The sequence below is a fragment of the Formica exsecta genome, unplaced genomic scaffold (genome assembly GCF_003651465.1).
Source record: "Formica exsecta isolate Colony F162 unplaced genomic scaffold, ASM365146v1 scaffold362, whole genome shotgun sequence".
In the NCBI taxonomy this organism is placed as follows: domain Eukaryota; kingdom Metazoa; phylum Arthropoda; class Insecta; order Hymenoptera; family Formicidae; genus Formica; species Formica exsecta.
In genome coordinates, this window is record NW_021850867.1 from 896,539 (window position 1) to 915,445 (window position 18,907).

General features: G+C 34.1%; 2 protein-coding genes across 5 annotated transcripts in view; one reads left to right on the forward strand and one right to left on the reverse strand.

The window, feature by feature from the left end:
- Window positions 1-11,052, reverse strand: part of LOC115238875 (28S ribosomal protein S24, mitochondrial) — a 136,137-nt gene extending 125,085 nt beyond the window's left edge. The window contains exons 1-2 of one of the 2 annotated variants that reach the window (XM_029813016.1): window positions 10,909-11,052; window positions 7,954-8,055 (exon numbers count right to left, since the gene is read on the reverse strand). In XM_029813016.1, coding sequence (XP_029668876.1) covers window positions 7,954-8,014 — 61 coding nt within the window. In that variant the 5' untranslated portion in view covers window positions 8,015-8,055; window positions 10,909-11,052. The remainder of the gene's footprint in view (window positions 1-7,953; window positions 8,056-10,908) is intronic. The other variant, XM_029813017.1, reaches the window with a different exon arrangement.
- LOC115238874 lies at window positions 1,211-18,196 on the forward strand. 3 transcript variants are annotated; one of them, XM_029813011.1, is made up of 3 exons: window positions 1,211-1,712; window positions 13,210-13,401; window positions 14,848-18,196. In XM_029813011.1, exons 1-3 carry the CDS (start codon window positions 1,628-1,630, stop codon window positions 15,201-15,203), a joined length of 633 nt encoding a protein of 210 aa, XP_029668871.1. In that variant the 5' UTR covers window positions 1,211-1,627; the 3' UTR covers window positions 15,204-18,196. The 3 variants fall into 3 exon arrangements, with proteins under 3 accessions (XP_029668871.1, XP_029668872.1, XP_029668873.1); XM_029813012.1 differs by having other exon boundaries at window positions 1,212-1,712; window positions 14,866-18,196; XM_029813013.1 differs by lacking the exon at window positions 1,211-1,712 and adding an exon at window positions 12,479-12,851.
- Window positions 18,197-18,907: the final 711 nt, after the last annotated feature.

The window sequence follows — 18,907 nt, forward strand, 5'->3', positions numbered from 1 at the left end:
CTCTCTCTCCCACCGGGCGTTTTTATATCTTTTAATATTTTTGCGCGCTATGTATACGAAACTTTTGTTAAAGTTATTATAATTATTTCCAACCTTCTCTGTATATATCTTCCTATTATTTCTGTACGAAATGCCACAGGAGAGAAAAGCAAATGTTCATAATTCTGGCAAGTTTATGAAGTTATAAATATCCGTTGTCTCTGGTCCCTCTGCCATTTTACATGCAAACTGCATAAAAGTACAGTCTGATAAGTTGAAAATGTGACTCTAAATGTGCGACTATAGCCGACGAATTTTTTTCAATCTCACGACGATATACTGTAAGAAATATAATGATATCTGCTCTGCACGGTTCGAGAAGCAGACATATATGTAAATGCCGAACGAAGGCTTATTGAAACGTCGAGGATTCGGTGGAAGAAGATTTCAGATGACGCCTCACATATTCGACGCCTTAAAAAATTGAACCGAGTTTCTCGGAAGAAAAAAACCGACGCGCAATTCGGCGGGATCAGCGAGCGCGGAAGTACATCGTAATCATATTGCGTGCGATGACGAAAGAATTTCGATAGAATGATCGAGTGATCTTAACATTTTACATTGAACTTGTGTTTTATAACGAAGTATTTAAATGATCGAGAAATACTGTGCGATATGTTGTTATACAATCAGGTATTACCGATGTAAGCTTTTTATCGTTTCATAATCGACTTGTCAATTTTACTCGCCAACTATCAACGTGTAACGCGGACATTTGTATGTCACACGTGGACTCATATGTATATATTCATATATAATCAGTATCAGCGGACTATTTCTTTTCCAGTCTCGAAAAAACAAACAAACGCGAGACAAGAACTCTTGCGTCCTAAAAATCTAAATGTTCAAAACATATACGTCAATCTTACATTACATTCCGAAAACCGAAACATAATACGTCAACTATATAATATTTCAATGTATATTAATTACTCATTTAGAAAGAGTAACCAGAGAGGCCCCCCCATCATTATAATCAGAGTTGCTTAATCGACGTCGACGTAAAGAGCATCAATTTTCACGACAACGAAGAGTTACACGATCACGATCGTAAGTATCAACGACGCGTATCGCGTCCCGCGGGGGGGGGGGTCGAGCGGGGCCACAAGCTAGGGGACCACGTTGTACTTCGTATTGGGAGGCAAGAGGATTTCAAGCTCTTCAGTGGCGCGCACCAGAGAGCGAGCAGGAACGGGCCGTCCCACGACGAGGTGCGTCCGTGGTGGGGTGTCAGCCGTGGCTTATCTGGCGACTTTATGTATATTACGATACCCGAGGTAGGAACACGAGCAGTTCACTGCTGGCTAACCGGTCGGAGAAGTCGGCAGAGCCGAGTCGTCTGCGTGGCGCGCCACACCAAGTGCAACGAGAGTCACGTGTGCCGACGAGAAAAATCGTTTCCCTTTTCTTTTCCTTTTTTTTTTTTTTTATAAGCAAAATAAATTTCATCGTCCGACTACTAGTATTGAGCTTACGTGTATGCGTAAGAGACGCGTGAAAGTCACGTAGTGCGCGCGTCGACCGAGTAGTTTTCGGCAAGCTGATCGAACAGATCGTGTGTATTGATCAGCGATCGCTTGGATCCAGGATGATCGTCCTCGCGTGGTGCCTATTTGTTATCGTCTCGTTTCTCGTGGCGAAAAACCAGGCCTTCCTCAACGCGCCGATACCAGGTACGTTCTACGTAAAGTTTCACGTCGATGAGCATGATGCGATTTATCTCGTTACGATGAGTATCTTGTCGGTGGAACAAAGGCGAGATCTCGTGATTGATTATGCAATTTTTCTCTCGCCAGGGGAGCACTTTTATATTATTTCAATAAACTACTACTTGCGCGGGGAATTTATCGCGCATTAAGTGATAAGAATGTGATGAAATGATAAGTTTCTATTTTATTTTTGATTGTCTAGCATATCGGCAAAAGCGATCTTCTGTGCATCGGTCGTGCCAGATCTTCGAGTACTTTAGGCAATAGCTTATTTTGAGTATCGACACTTGCACATACGTGATACACTATCGATTGTAATCGTATTTTCATTGAAGACTCGTAAATGACTTTGCTTGAAGCTACAAATTGCTCGAAATTAATCGTATAAATAATAAGTATTTTATAATTAAAAAATAATTGAAGTATTTTATTTTTAAAATAAGATAATAAAAGTATACTATTAATAAATTATTTTTTATATTAACGAATCCATAAATCGATAACAAATTTCCACTTTTTATAACAAAAATAGAGATTTTATTCTTTATTTTTTTTCTATAAAACTTTTTAATTGCGAAAGAATTAATATGTAAAATGATTAATTTTAAATAAAGAGTTAACAAAATATATATGTATATGAAATATTAATTGCGACAGAAATTTCATAAGATCCAATAGACCTTGCTTAAACTATTTAGTGTTAAATCTGTCATTTCCGTTTTGAGATGCTTCGAATATTGCGCTTGGATCGCGACGTGTTATATTACCAGACTACGAAGAAATGACCTCTATAACCCAAAGTAACCCGTAACGTGCCAAAACGTTATAAAGATAACAAAGAAAAAAGAGACGAGCGTCGTAGAAGGTTTCATAAACACGCTTGAGGAAGACAGTCTGGTTTATTGGACCGCGCATTTCAATCGATCCAGCTCCGGATATAGATAACGTTGCATTATTTAAAGCTATGGTATAAGCTATACGATTATGAGATTTCCATTAGACTTCAATTTGCAAGCTTTCCAGTATTAATTAACCTAATCCGACTCACGTCGGACCTCGATTGTTCAGTCAATTATTGTATACATATATCAGCCAAGCATTTAAACAGACTCTATGTCAAGGACTATAGAATAATATTAAATAAATTATTTGTATTTTAGATATATTCGATTTTCGAAGAATATTATCTCAAGTCACTCGATATTGCGCAATACTGACGTGACACGCATTAATCGAACAATAAAAAAATCATTAAGCTTTAAAATTAAAAAACGCTTTGAAACGCATATATTATTTCAATATCAAATTTTATATATGTATAATTCTTTTATTCATATTAATTCTATTAGACCAATGAACGAATCTCTCTAGAAAAAAGGTACATAATGCTATATTTCATATTTTTGTAAATCGATGTCTCAATTGATACAGCATTCGATTGATACAATGAGAACTCGGCTGTCACGTGACATCGTTATCGGAACATTATTATCGAATACGTGAAGATTGTATAAACGCGACAAAAAGCATTAATAGGACAGATGGTTTACGAAAGAACTCGCATCAAAGAGCACGACGCTTGCGGTTAATTCCGAGATTGCACTGGTTCTATCGCTTGTGCATTTTGCATACGTCTGTGAATGACAGATTTATCTCGCGCGCGCGCTCTCGTAATCGACCAAAATTTCGCTTAAGCTGTCGCACCGAACTGAGACGGATTTGGTCTGTTTTCAACGTAGGAAGCCGATCGATATACGAATGTTTCGATCGTCCCCCCGCATGTTTAGCAACTTCTACCCTCTCGCTCCTCTTATCCGTGCGTTCTTTTGTACGAAAAATGCGTCATATAATCAATAAGTGCACTATAAAGCGGTTAACAATACACTTGACCCTGCGCTTCCTTACTTTACATCTTTTTTGTAACCAATGTATCCACAATTAATGATGCTACGTAAGCAAAAAAAAAAAAAGGCACTTATCAACCTTCTAATTAAAGAGATATGAATATTATTAGACTATTCTTTCGAGTCATTTGCCTGCTTAGAATAATTTTTCAGAATAATACTCGGAACAAGTATAAAACGAAGAATCGAAGAAATTTATTCAATAATCTTCGTGGTTTCATTTCAGTGGAAACTAAATTCTTCTTCGCGGAAATTTAATTCTGAGCGAAGTGTCAAGAAGCCACGCGCCACGACGTTGTTTTATTAACGAGAGTACATCGTAATAATTCAGTGGCGTCTGAGCAATGTCGATGCAGCAGCTTTTTCCATATCTAGCTATTGAATAATTCAGACACAAGTACCTATAACCCAAAGAATGCGATCATTTCTGCCGCGACACACAATTTTTACGAAAAAATTTTATCACGATAAAAGTTCTCAAGCACATCATACAATTACATATAATTTATTGTACTTTACATCTTTTTTGTAACCAATGTATCCACAATTAATGATGCTACGTAAGCAAAAAAAATGACACTTATCAACCTTCTAATTAAAGAGATATGAATATTATTAGACTATTCTTTCGAGTCATTTGCCTGATTAGAATAATTTTTCAGAATAATACTCGGAACAAGTATAAAACGAAGAATCGAAGAAATTTATTCAATAATCTTCGTGGTTTCATTTCAGTGGAAACTAAATTCTTCTTCGCGGAAATTTAATTCTGAGCGAAGTGTCAAGAAGCCACGCGCCACGACGTTGTTTTATTAACGAGAGTACATCGTAATAATTCAGTGGCGTCTGAGCAATGTCGATGCAGCAGCTTTTTCCATATCTAGCTATTGAATAATTCAGACACAAGTACCTATAACCCAAAGAATGCGATCATTTCTGCCGCGACACACAATTTTTACGAAAAAATTTTATCACGATAAAAGTTCTCAAGCACATCATACAATTACATATAATTTATTGTTAACGCTAGAAGGATTAGAAGTGTGTCGATATACGATAATTGTTTAAGTTTCGAAAATAATTATATTTGATAATTATGTTTATAAGTATTATGTTTCTTTTTTTTTATATTACTCATTGCCGCTAAATAGAAATTATGCAATGTGCAATAATGTGTGTAGACAACTCGAACTTTCACGCTCTAAAATGAATCATTACTTTAAATACTTTGGAATCTTTTATCAAATATATTTTTCAAATTTCTATCCGACCGATCGAATAACCCGTCTAGACAACAGTTAACGGATATACAAACATATAATCATATATAATGTGCTCGCGTTGCTAAATATAGAAGTACAAGAACAACTGGAAACCGTTACATATCTTTAAACTCCAATATATCTTGTGGATCCTTAGCATGCGATTACGATAAAACTTCCTATATTTAAGTAGACTTAAAAATACTACGAATCTTCCCGCTATTCTTTTGTCCGAGATAAAAATTAATTCTGAACTTATCAAGAAATTTATTTTATTAAAAAAGTTACAAGTTTATTATAAAAGTTAACCTCACGATAATATTGTGGATTAACAAATAAAAAATGGATAATATCGAACAAAATTCATGAGTTTCTAACTCCAATTATGACCGGATATTTTTACCGGACATTTTTTGATATTGCAATATTAGCATACAAAAAAGTAGCAGTCATCATTTATATACATTTATTAATATAAATAATAAAGTTAAACAATATTTATCAAATATTACTCATTGCCGCTAAATAGAAATTATGCAATGTGCAATAATGTGTGTAGACAACTCGAACTTTCACGCTCTAAAATGAATCATTACTTTAAATACTTTGGAATCTTTTATCAAATATATTTTTCAAATTTCTATCCGACCGATCGAATAACCCGTCTAGACAACAGTTAACGGATATACAAACATATAATCATATATAATGTGCTCGCGTTGCTAAATATAGAAGTACAAGAACAACTGGAAACCGTTACATATCTTTAAACTCCAATATATCTTGTGGATCCTTAGCATGCGATTACGATAAAACTTCCTATATTTAAGTAGACTTAAAAATACTACGAATCTTCCCGCTATTCTTTTGTCCGAGATAAAAATTAATTCTGAACTTATCAAGAAATTTATTTTATTAAAAAAGTTACAAGTTTATTATAAAAGTTAACCTCACGATAATATTGTGGATTAACAAATAAAAAATGGATAATATCGAACAAAATTCATGAGTTTCTAACTCCAATTATGACCGGATATTTTTACCGGACATTTTTTGATATTGCAATATTAGCATACAAAAAAGTAGCAGTCATCATTTATATACATTTATTAATATAAATAATAAAGTTAAACAATATTTATCAATATATGCATGAGAGTCCAAATTATTTAGAGAGCCAAGCTTCGATATCCTTGATTTATATTATAAAATATCCGCTAAAGTTACGTGTGTCGCACGAAAGACGTCAGAATCTTATACACACTTGACTTTGAAATATATGCGAGAAGCTCCTCCGCTTTTTGATCTATATCTAGACGAGAGAGAAGAACGGAGTTCGATACTTTTTCTTCTTCAGAGAAGAAGGCAACACTCGCCTGTACGTGTTCATCGACAATAGGCTCTATATAGATGCCCTCTTAAACCAACTAACAATACTTCCGATAATAATACACGGTGATCACGGAATTTGGAGCGATGCCAGGAGAACCACGCTGGACTTGGTCACAAAGTACAATTACACGGAGTACGAAAACTTTACGGTCGGATAAAGTTCCGGATAATTCGCAATTCTTCGAGTACAATCGCGTTCTTCGAGTACAATTAGGCGCCTTTCTACATATATTTTAGGAAATTACGCGATCGGATCGTTAAGTAGAATTACTAAATAACATCCGTGATTTTTCATTAATTATACTGCAAAGATTTTCCTGTTTACGAACATGACCGGAGAGGAGGAGGGACGACTACCCGTGTGTCTAATTTTATTTTCATGGCAAGCATAAAAAATAAAATAATAGAGAAAAGAATTCTATACTTATTTCTTTTTCGTCTTAATTTCTCCGATGGAAAAGTATAAGATGTAAAATCGCTATAAGAATTGCGCTAAGAGAAATCCCGTTGTATTTTTGAACGTCAATATCATCTTGGCTATCAATTTATTCATTGTATCTTAGAGAGTCCTCGAATTAAATTTGAAACAATAACGTTAATAATTATTTGATAATAATTATTTGCACTCTTCGATATGTATTGTTAGTTGATTCATCGGGGTGCTCGATTTTCAATAGACTTAGTCTTTTAGTGAGACAAAGATGTGAAGTGTTCGAAAATGGAACAAAACGGACAAAGCGCGTCAGAGCGAACGAGATGAGAGCACACGGGATGAGACTAAAGAAAACGAACTTGAACGGGCGTACTCGAAGGCCGTGACCAAGTCGAGCGATTCCCCATATCGAAGATCGCTGTAGAGGGAATCGGAGGGACTTCAAATATCGCGTTTCGCGTCGGGACGATTTCGCGAGAACAATCGGCTTGTTTTCCGCCGTATCTCAACGATTGCGTCACTTGTTTACCATCACCGGCTGATTTAATTACCTATTAGTGAACAATTATGCGCGAGCGCATCACCTGTAATCGTATCTCCACTTACTCTCCCCTTTTCTTACATTTTGATTCAATAGCTATGCAAATGGCCGATTGTTAAAATCTCAATTATACAATGATTATGTAAAAATATATTAATAATATATTACACATTTTGATATGTCAATAGCCGCGCAAAACTGATCTCATTTATTCAGTAGTTACGTAAAAGCGCCGATTATAATTGTTGATAACGCAAACAATGTTATCAGGATGCTGCCATCAAAACTAAGGTTGTTTCGAGAATCGCATAAAATCATTGCACATGTACGTATAATTAATTTGCGATCAATCAATGCTATTTACTCAGCATTTAATAAAATACTTGATTACGATTGAAATATTTCTATAAAACTTACTTTATATTCAATCTCATAAAATTATTAATTAATTAATAACAGATATTTTCAATGCAGTGTGTATAATGACAAAAAATATTAATTAGTCAAATTTTTTATGTCGCGTTTCGATTGATACAGATTAAAATATTTTGCGTGTCGCTTATAATATATTTTAAATATGTATGTGTGTGAAAATGCAACTCTCTTTGCAGCAATAGCATCTCCAACTAACAAACAATTTATGATGCAAGTATAATAAATTAATTTGACTCACCAAACCGCTGAGAGATAAAGAAGAGATGTTGTTCCATTCGCTGTTTCATCGGTGATAGCATCCAATTGATAACCCTTTACAACGCCTCAGAGCACATTTATACTAATTAACCGAAATAATTTGCTGTAATTACAGCCGCGTATTCCGTGATAACACAATCGCTCGATATTTCAAACGGCATTCGCAGTATTTTTCTTTTGATACATTCGCTTTTAACCGGCAAACCTGCGTAAATAATACTATTTCGGACAAATAAATACAATAATTAGCACTTTCTGACGATCACGCGATATATGAATCGGCACTCCCGATATTCATTCGCGCGCGATTAATTTCACGCTAAACATTCAGGTGCAAAGCGATTTTCGCCGACGACTGAATCATCGTCGCGATGCGAGTCACGTGACACTCATGCGTATATAACTGCAAATATAATATTATACATATATGTATATCATTAAAATATATGTGAGAGATTTAATGCAATAATAAGTTTACTTCTTATCTTATTGTTAGAAGGCTTTGTCCGATATTGTTTGATATAAATGTAGGAACGATCTTATCGTTTCTAAGAAACTTTTTTAGTACTTTTAGACTATTATCTATAAAGAAGACTAACAAAATATATTGTATTTTCGTTAGAAAATCTATCGTAGATTAGATATTCAAAACATATCGTATATAAGCTTTTAAAAGCCGTTAATGCAATCTATGTAAGAAACTGCGCGTTTTTGATTTACAAATATGCCGCAGATCTTGGTGACAACGGAAAAAAAACATAAAAGATAGGAATTTTTAAAAATTAGTTTCTTGTTTTGCATTAACGAGCGAACAGAACTTATGCAACAATCTATATTATCAATAAATAAATCGTTTATTTTGAAAGAGATATAAAAATCAGATTCAGATCAACGCTCTGTACTCTACTACTATCATTTTATAATTGAAATTCCTAATGTTTTAAAGCTGGATTTTTATATCACTATGAAAATAAATGACTGAAATGATAAATGATAAATAGATAATAACTTTAAAAGGCGGACATATGCCGCTGTTCGATGGCGAATGCATGATGATAGATGAACGAAAGTGTGCAACTCCTGCGTATCGCGCCGAGCTATAGTTTTGTGAATTATTGATCTATCAAGCCAACTCGGATATACATGATCATTAAAATGTCTCACGTTGAACCTCGCTTGAGGTACATATGTGTATCTTTCTACTTTCCGATAACGTGCGCGTGTGGATGCATAAGCAGGAGTATCTCATCGCGTGATGCGTTCTTTACGAGAAATAAAGAAAGATATGAGAGATACTCGTTTTTACGATAATCGATTCTTATGATATTTATTACTCTGACATCTAATCACATATTTAATTACAAGACTTGTGATCTTATAACGAAGCACTGTAAAAAAAGAATAAAGAAAACGTGATTTTAATTAATTTAAAACAAATATTGTGCAAAAAAAGATAGCCTATAGTGAACTTAAAATAAGGAAAAAATTGGTCAAGAGTACACAAGTAATATTATAAAAAAATAAACTTCAAAGTTTATTTTTATATGCGCACGCATCTTTGAATTAATAATATTCTATGAAACTTCTGAAGAGTTTTTTCTGATCGCGCTCTAGACTCTTATATAATCTTCGAGATTTTTCTGTAAGATTTCACGAAGTATTATTCGTCGCTATACTATGTCAGCGATTTATCTTGATTTCGTTGCTGACCAGAGTTTTGCAAATATTTCGATCAACTCGGTGTCTTCGTAACCACGATGTATTTCAGCTGTTTTCACGCGCGTCAGGTAAAACTTTACAAACAACGTCGGCGCGAGACAGGAGTCATTTTCACAAGGAAATGCTTCAACGCGAAGACTTTAAAGAGACTTTCATCTTTTAAAGTTCAAAAGTTTATATGAGATTTATATTTTATCAACATAAAACAACGTATAAAGTAAATATGCTTCTTAACAATGTTAAATAAATATGTCACGATAATATTGGTAACATATGTCATATAACGCTACCACATTTACATAAATTAAATTATTTATGATATATCAATCTTTTGAATCATGATGCAAATTATCTAGTATATAAATAGTTATATGTATAATATTTTGAAAATACTCATAAATATATATATATATATATAATATATGTATAGTTATGCTGATTAAAACAACAAATATAAATAAATAAAGTTACAACAATTTTTTAAACACCTTGTTAGAAAGTTTATAGTCATTTTGGATTACATTATTTTCTCGAGTCGCGACACATTTCGAATTACGAACGACAAATTAGCATATAAAGACAAAGACTATTGAGACGACAATGCTTATAAGTACTAAGAGACAGATCAAGTTCGTCTCATGTGAATAAATCGTCACGTGACCAAATGTGCGTGTGCCCAGAATAGTATCGTGACGTTATAATATACACATATAAAGCGCAACCTTGTGTGCTTCGCCGGTCATTGGTCATAAGCGAAAAATTTACATTTTAGGCGTAGCCAACTACATGTTCGAACACTTGGACCGATTGTTGAAACGTGACTCGCGATCGCGCCTAAGAGCCGTTACGTAAACGCTACGTCTGTCGCATAATGCATATATCGTAACAGCGTTAATATTAACCGTTTTCCATATACGCAACCCACCGATAACTGCAAATGCGAAATAGAAACGATTACGAAAAAGATCTCCACCGGTAGGAGGTAATTTAAATCGCGACAGATATGAAACTCCGCGCCATTTTTATGCGACGCGTGCGACTGACATAAGCACAAACCTGTTATGATAGTAAGATGAGATGGGAGAGGAGACGATTCTGAATTCCGTCGCTTTGTTGCAATGTATCGCGGTTGTACTTATGTATACGTCAGCCGCACACGTCATATAAAAATCGCGAGAAGTTTTCATCTGTCGCGATTCAAATTATCTGTTCCTACCGGTGGAAATCCTTCTCGTAATCGGTTTTGTTTAACAGAAAGCGTACGTGACTCGCGAAACGTGGATGCTGCGACTCCGATGACGAGGCCGTAGCTGGCAAAAAGTAATGGACATTTCTCATACACAGTATCACGGCGCGACTGCGTCTCTTTCTGTCTTTTTTCGTTTCTCTCTCTCTCTCTCTCTCTCTCTCTCTCTCTCCCCTCCCTTCTCCCTCTCTCTGCCTCATGTGACTTTGTCTTTAATTACACACAACCTTCAATGATACGACGGATCAACAAACGGAAAATGATCGTGTTTGACAAAAAAATCATCATCTTGGCGTCAACACATAAATTGAGTATTTCTCGCGACTTCGACAATATTTATTAATTTGCACGAACTGAAAATAGAAGCGTTAATCTATCTCTAATCTATGTGAAATCACTTAATGCGTTAACATACTATATTCTGATATTTTAATACGATTTCTTATTTTCCTGTGCTCTCTCTTTTCAGCTTCGTAACATTTATTATTAATATAATTGCGTAAGAAAAAATATTTATTGCAATTGTATTTTTCATCTTTCTTAGTTATAAACGTTTTATACATAAGTTTGATACACTAATTCTAAAAAAACTCAAATAATCTATATGTCGAAATTATAACAAAGATATTCCAACCTGCTATAATATATTCGTAATATATTAGTAAATTATAGTGTATTAGCAAACTGTACCGCGTTAATGTATTAAACCGGATTTGCATTTAACGCAAAAGCAACTTAAGCGCGGATCGTAACGTGTTCTTATACATAAGTAACTCTGACCATAAAGCCGAACCTAAATCTGGTCAGGCAACGGTGCTGCTAACATAAGTAGTAGGTAATCGTGTCAGGGTAGAGACGCGAGTTTCTGGTAGAACTGAAAGGCATCGGCCACACCTCGCTTTAAGAAAACGTAATAACAATATCGGCGTTTCTTTTAAAAAGGGAAGCCCATGCTTCGATCGATTTTACGTCTTGCCACTTTATAAGGTCTAACGATGAACTGAAAATAGCACAGAGCAGCAACAAAATATTTACTATACGTGCAGGTCGAAAAAAAAAGCAAAAGAATATATTTTTTATGAAGAGAATTCACGATGAGCGTCGCTAATTTTATCGAACTTTTGTAATTATTACGACGTTTTTAAATTATTTGCTTATACTCCCGATTATTCTTTTTCTTTCATATAAAAACGAATGCTGTTACGCACAGATAAAAGTTTAAAGACCGTAACGCGATCTTCGACTTTTATGAATTCATGAAACTTTTCTTCCAGACTGTTCATAATGAAACAAAGAATTGAAACTGCTTCGCGATAATACTTAATATTGATATGACTCTCTAAGAATGAATTTAACTTTGCGAGCAAAGTTAACTATTGATATCGCAATAAGCAAAAATAGCTTTCAAACATGCTAAGCATAATCTCGTTATTAAAAAGAAATCATTTGTGAAAATTGCTTATCAAAGATCTTTATATTAATTGAATTTATTCGATCGTTTAATCATCGATATATATATATTTAGCCAATTCTAAAAAAGTGATTATGAGAAGTTTTCGTTTATAAATTCGTTAATATAACGTTCGTTTGCAATTTAAAGGCAAATTTTTCAGAACATCTGGGCAACAACTTGGATACGGTTGATTTGTTAATAATTACGAATATTCGTTTCAAGCTCCAGTTTTTTATTATCATTCACGCTAAGAATATACGCGTACTAACAAATCGGAGCAAGACTGACGGCGAGTATCAACTTGGCTTAATAAATAGTACATGAAGTTTCTAATATTGCAATCCAGGTTAACGAGCGACAGGCGAAGTTGTTTGTTGAGCGTTACAACATCTTTAGCCCTGAGATCTCGCTCGACATAATACACGCGTAGTTGCGTCCTATTTGGGAATGCGACCAAACGGTAAACAAATTACGTGTTATTTAAGAAATTTTCTAAGGAAAAGAAAAAAAACTAAAAAAGTGATTAATAAATACGTAATAATTTAAGGAGAAAAAAGTAACTTTTCCATATCGAATTGTAATAATCATATTTTGAATAGATTCAAGAAATCTAGAAATATATATTAAAAATATACTCGAGAGTTAAATACTAAAAATAATCAAATGACTATGATTGCATTATATATTCTCAAATATATGAATACTTTTAACAAGTGCAAGATAAGTGCACACGCACATATAACTTTAGAGAGAATAATTTATACATTCAAGCATAAAGTTAAATGCAATTAATTAATTGATCGCAATTTATGTCGCAGCTCACGCAGTGTCGAGTTACAGCATCGGTGCTGAAAGACGAATGGAGAGCAATAAAGCCACTCACAACATAAACGACAATCGTCACTCGGACGACTCGAAATCCGACGATGACAAGGAGGAGACTGTCTACGTGATCACATTCGGAGAGAAGGAAGAAAACGGGGAGAAAGAAAGAGATACGGAAGAGATCGGTAAGAAACGTGAATCATATTTACTCGTACATAAGAGAGGGTGATCATATAATAAGCAGTATCACGCTCATTCACATTCTCATTATCGCGAATCATCGCGCACTTCCTGTTGCAATCAACGAACACGTTCGTGCATCATTCGGTAATATTTTTCAATGTATTTCATTAATATGTTCTTTTTTCATGCTTGTATATTTTTTATATATTAATATCAAATTTCATAAAATCAACAAACACTAAAAGCGGAATTGATCTTTATCGAATCTTCAACATTTCTCAAAATATTTACATATCGATAATTATATACTGTTGCTACTTCATTTCGTCGTTATATCGTACTACTATCTTGATTTCTTTTGCCAATATTTTCTTCTGACGTTAAATTCGAATCAATTTACCATGCAACACAACATACTTCTTTTTATAAATTGGTTAATAAAATTTTTCGTAAACAATATCGATATAATAATTTAACTAATCAAAACTATTAAATATTAGTAAATGTAGAATGTTTTCAATATAGAAACTAATATATAACATAATAATAAAAAATTGTTTTTAAATTGTAAAAGATTTCATCTAATATTTTCGATATTTACATGCCCAAAATAAAATAATTATCAATTGACTATAATAATAAAATATTAAGTAATCATATAATTTTTCTTTCTTTCTCTCTCTACATAATATTGAAAATAAATCTATATATATATATAAAGAAATCATATATTTATAAAAATATTTATGCTATGTTGCGTTGAAAACATCACATTGTAAAGAATAAAGTTTATTGCCCAATAAAATTGTAGACAAATGAGATTTAAGATCTCAACTATCTGAGCGTTCCGCTAAAATCACGACTGCAGAGAATAATCCACGCCGCTCGTGCCAAGGATTTATGTAAATTAGTGGTCGTTCCATCTTCATTTACATCGTCTTTCCGAGTTTCGCTTCGTGCACGTCATGTATTAACGGCAATCGAGAACGTCGTTTCCGCGCGCATATCGTCGATCGGAAAAAGGGGCGTGGTTTTAAAAACTTTTCTCGTAATATTTATACCGCAACCGTGTCAAGAATGCAAAATATGCGTCTCAGCATGCCGCTCGTACGAAATCATTATCGTCTCAATTTTCGAATAGCAATTTGCCGACTTTTTCGACGCATGTAAAGTTACAAGAATACGCTGTGTAAGATTGCAAACAAATGATATTAGCAAATATAATACAATATGTAAATTTGATTTCTCGTAATCTTTGACTCTATAATAAGTTGATTCCTCGACTCTAATGGACATGATTCACGTGCAAGGTTTTTCTCAACTTTCTAGATTCTTATTGAGCATCCCACCCTCTATTTTATTGTATTTCTATTAATCCTTTTGCATGAGTATAGTTAAAAAAAAAACTAACACGATCCCGGTTATTAACGAGAGCTGCTCGCTCACAGGTCCCCGTTTTGTTATAGTCAACGGCGATCTGCAGAATCCGTTGGATCCATGGTCGATAGTTTGGTACATCGGCTCATTCGGCGGCCTGGTGGCATTTTTCCTCATCGTCAGCTGTTCCGAATGGTGCTGTAGACGGGGTGGCCGACCCCTAACGGTACCCTACGCGCAGCGTGCCGAGACGATAAATACCCCCGGAGTCACGGAAACCCCACCGCCGCCCTATCACCTGTTTGCGCCGCCTTCGTACGATTCCGTCAACTACGGCGAAATCGTCGACAAGACGACCGGCGAGAAGCTGGATATCTACGTGATCTCGATGCCGATCCACAGACCGATGGAGCAGGCGCCTGCGTAGAGGACTTTGAAAAGATCATCCTCTTGGCGAGGATTATCGGACTCAATCTAACACGATCAAATTGATCGATCGCGAAGAAGTCACGTGGATCTCTTTAAAGTTTCGTTAAAGTTTTCGGACGGTTAACAAACGTTGAAGATGACCGTTCAATAAAGAAGCTGTCTTGAACGTTGCAATGATATAACGAAAGAGTGACTCTAAATGTGTGTCTTCGCTGTGTTTTTGTTTTTTGACATAATTAAGGGATATCATTGAGAAAAATAACGAGCAAAAATTCACCGAAGTGTTAGTATCATTCCGGATTGTATGAATCGTTTTCCACATTTCTCTAAAAAGTACCGAGTATCTCAAATCTTGAGGAGAAATCGTGCGAAAAATTATCATTCTATATATTGACGACGATGGAAAAGATTAGATTCATCGAAGAAAGCTTTGATAGTTTTCAGATGAAACAATGTATTATTACAGGAAATCAATTTTTCATTATTTACATGAGATTCTATAGCTTTATCAGTGAAAATATTTTATTGGAACCTCAATAAAAAGAAAAACGACGGCTAACAATGCTAACGGATGTTCTGAGTCAATGCTTGTATAGAAGAATTTATCGTAGCGTGATATAGTGATGACACTTAGATGATATACTTGATATATGATCAAAGTCGAAGAATGTTGTCCGAGATAAATTATAAAAAATTTATAAAAAAAATAGAATGGACCGTAATGGAAAGTATGTCTTCGTGAGTTCCTTGGATAATACACGTTTAAAAAAATATTGTATTGTAGAGCAATAATTAATTTAATCGGCCTACGAAAAATGGTGGATGAAATCGAAAATGCGACCAAAAATTCCGATCGTAGCGTTCGTCGAAAACGTTCATCTTTTCATACGCGCGACGTATTTTAAGGAGCAAGATTAATGGCAGGATGTGCGAATATTTAAGAACATATAATAAATAAATGAAATAAACGATTATATATTCAATCAATCACTGCCATTCGAGATAGAATAATCAAGGTTTAGATATCAAATTAAAAGATTTCTTTTTTACTATATTAATATAATAAATCAAGATTTTTATTTCTAGAGATATAAATTTCCATCATATGCAACGACTTTGAAAAATCCCCCACGACAATCGACGATATCATCATTGATTTATCGATTATTGTTTTGTTAAAAAGTGTTATTATAATGTGAATTGTGAGAACTTGCAGACTTATACTCATGATATTGCCGTACGCGATTACCCCCAATCGCTTACCGACACCGTCAATTAAGGACGATTAGTGTAGATTATAAATCGACTGCTATGAGAAGTGTCTCCACGCAAACGAGACTGCAAAAATAATTTAAGATAATAACGCGAGAGCGAGTGTATTTGCCGCGAGACAACTACAATGTTTCCGATAACAGCAGGTGTCGCAGCTCTTCGCGTGCAAACAGCAACTTGTGAGCGATCAATTATACGTTAATTAACGTTTATGTTCGCGAGTAATCACGAGCAGAGTCTTCGTGCCTCTTTGTGACCTCTCATGGCCAAAATATTCTTCTGACGCAATTGGATTCCAAAAATACGCAAAAAAGTCGATAAATATCAATGAATGTTCCGTTATAAAGTAGATTCCGTTATGACGAAATCCGATCGAATGTGCCATGTAATTCTCTCTCTTTGAACTAGAGGATTTATATTTTATTTAATTTGGTCGTGTGTGTATGTATGTGCGTGTGTGTGTGTGCGCGCGCTTGGGAACATCAATGTGGATATAACGTTATTATTGAGATAAATAATCTTATTGTATGTAACGAAATTTTGAAACCATTGAAAATCATTGTAAGTTTATTATACATTGGGGATAAAAAAAAATTGAAAGATTTTAAAATGTTTCCTAAAATCTATCTCTCTATATATAGAGCTAATTTATATTTATAAAACTGCAATATAATGTGAAACTGTTGAACCGTTCATATCATATGTGGAAATGTAAGGCGATTAATTGTCAGATTTAAATAGTAAATTCTAAAATGTGCAACATCTGCAATAATCTTCCAATATAGTCTTTCAAATGTAAAACACACGAAATACAAATTAGTTAGCAATTATAAAAATACGTGTACTTATATGAGTAAAAAAAAGCATGAATATTAGAATGCTTTTAGTGAATTGAAATTTAACTTTAACTACTGTAAAATACTTTAATACAATGTCAATTATAGCGGTATAATTACGATTCTATTATAATTAGTATAAATGCCCGATTATTTTGGAAATAATATATTAGATATGATACATACAAACTCTAAATAATATTTATTTTTTTAATTTTAAAATATATTTTGATTTATATGTCTGATTATGAAAAATCCGCAAAAATCGTTTTTTTATCTGTTTCCATTTTTTAATAACATCAAATAAAACTGTAAAAATATTTATAAACACTGTGATTCGCACGTAACAAATACAGATAGCTATAGAAATTATAAATAGATTATAAATGCGGTCTCGTTCTCAGCAGTGTGTTATCATTTTAAAGTGAACGATTCGCCTATTTTCCCGCGTTACTGTTACAATTATCATTATTGTTACATGTAGTTTACTCTCATCGTCAGCTGTGCTCGCAACGCATTCCCGTGTTGTCAAGGGCATCACGACCGACTCTTTATATCCACGAGACTCGCAAAACGCCGGCGCGCGCGCTGCTAATATTTATTTTTTATACTTTTATACACACACACTGTTTATATATACGTATTTGGACGTCCCTATGTTATCAATAAAATTTCATTTCTCATATAAAAAAACAATTGTGTTACATCGATCACCATACATTCAACATCTTTTTCTTTCGATGATTATAACTGACGAATATGTATACTCGCCTGCGCATTATATAATTGTAAAACATAAATTTTTTGCCGCAATATTATATCTCAAATTTTGTAAAAGATCTGTCTGTGATTTTATATATAATTAAATATATCTTATGTATGATATATGTAGAGAAAAATATTTATATATAAAAATTATTATTTTCTAATGTAAATAACTTTATTTAGTTTTAACTTTGGATTACTTTTTGTATGCAAAATAATAATTCTATTCTCTTCTTTGCAGATATGCTGCGAAAATTATTCTTATGAAAAGAAATATATTGCGGCATTTTTATTTATAGTAAAATTAATCTTCCAACAATATGTAGGTTAACCATAAATGGATTAATTAACATTTAGGACATTTACCTTTTTCATCGCTGCTGCAGACAAGATCTCAGCCGTGTTCCTTGATATTCGGTAGCAGATCCTGGATTGTTCCTGGAACCCCTCTTCCTCCTCTTGTCGCGACGCGAATATTCTTTGGAGCAGCGAACGGACAATTTTTCGGATTAGATGATATTATCGCGATCTCCACGGAAATCTTTTATTACCTCGGTTTCGCGGCGTTTCAATTCACGAATTCTATGCACTTTCGTCACTCTCACACCGTTAAATTCGAAAAAATTCGATAAAATGTACGCGGTCGCGTCGATTGCCGGGTTCTCGTCCGCGAGACTCGAATCGTAATCATGGCGACAGTTTGCGCGCGCAATCAAAATTTGAAATAAGCGGGAATTTGTGCGCACGATCGAAATAGGCGGCAAAACTTCCGATCTTCAATCTGAAATACATAGTCACTAATCATATTGACACTTTCTCGGAACAGCTC

Excerpts from the sequence above, each read along its gene's own strand:
- LOC115238874 (XM_029813011.1), top strand. The coding sequence starts at position 1,628 with ATGATCGTCCTCGCGTGGTGCCTATTTGTTATCGTCTCGTTTCTCGTG. Across the intron at positions 1,713-13,209 it reads CCTCAACGCGCCGATACCAG|CTCACGCAGTGTCGAGTTAC; the intron begins GTACGTTCTACG and ends TTTATGTCGCAG. Across the intron at positions 13,402-14,847 it reads AAGAGATACGGAAGAGATCG|GTCCCCGTTTTGTTATAGTC; the intron begins GTAAGAAACGTG and ends GCTCGCTCACAG.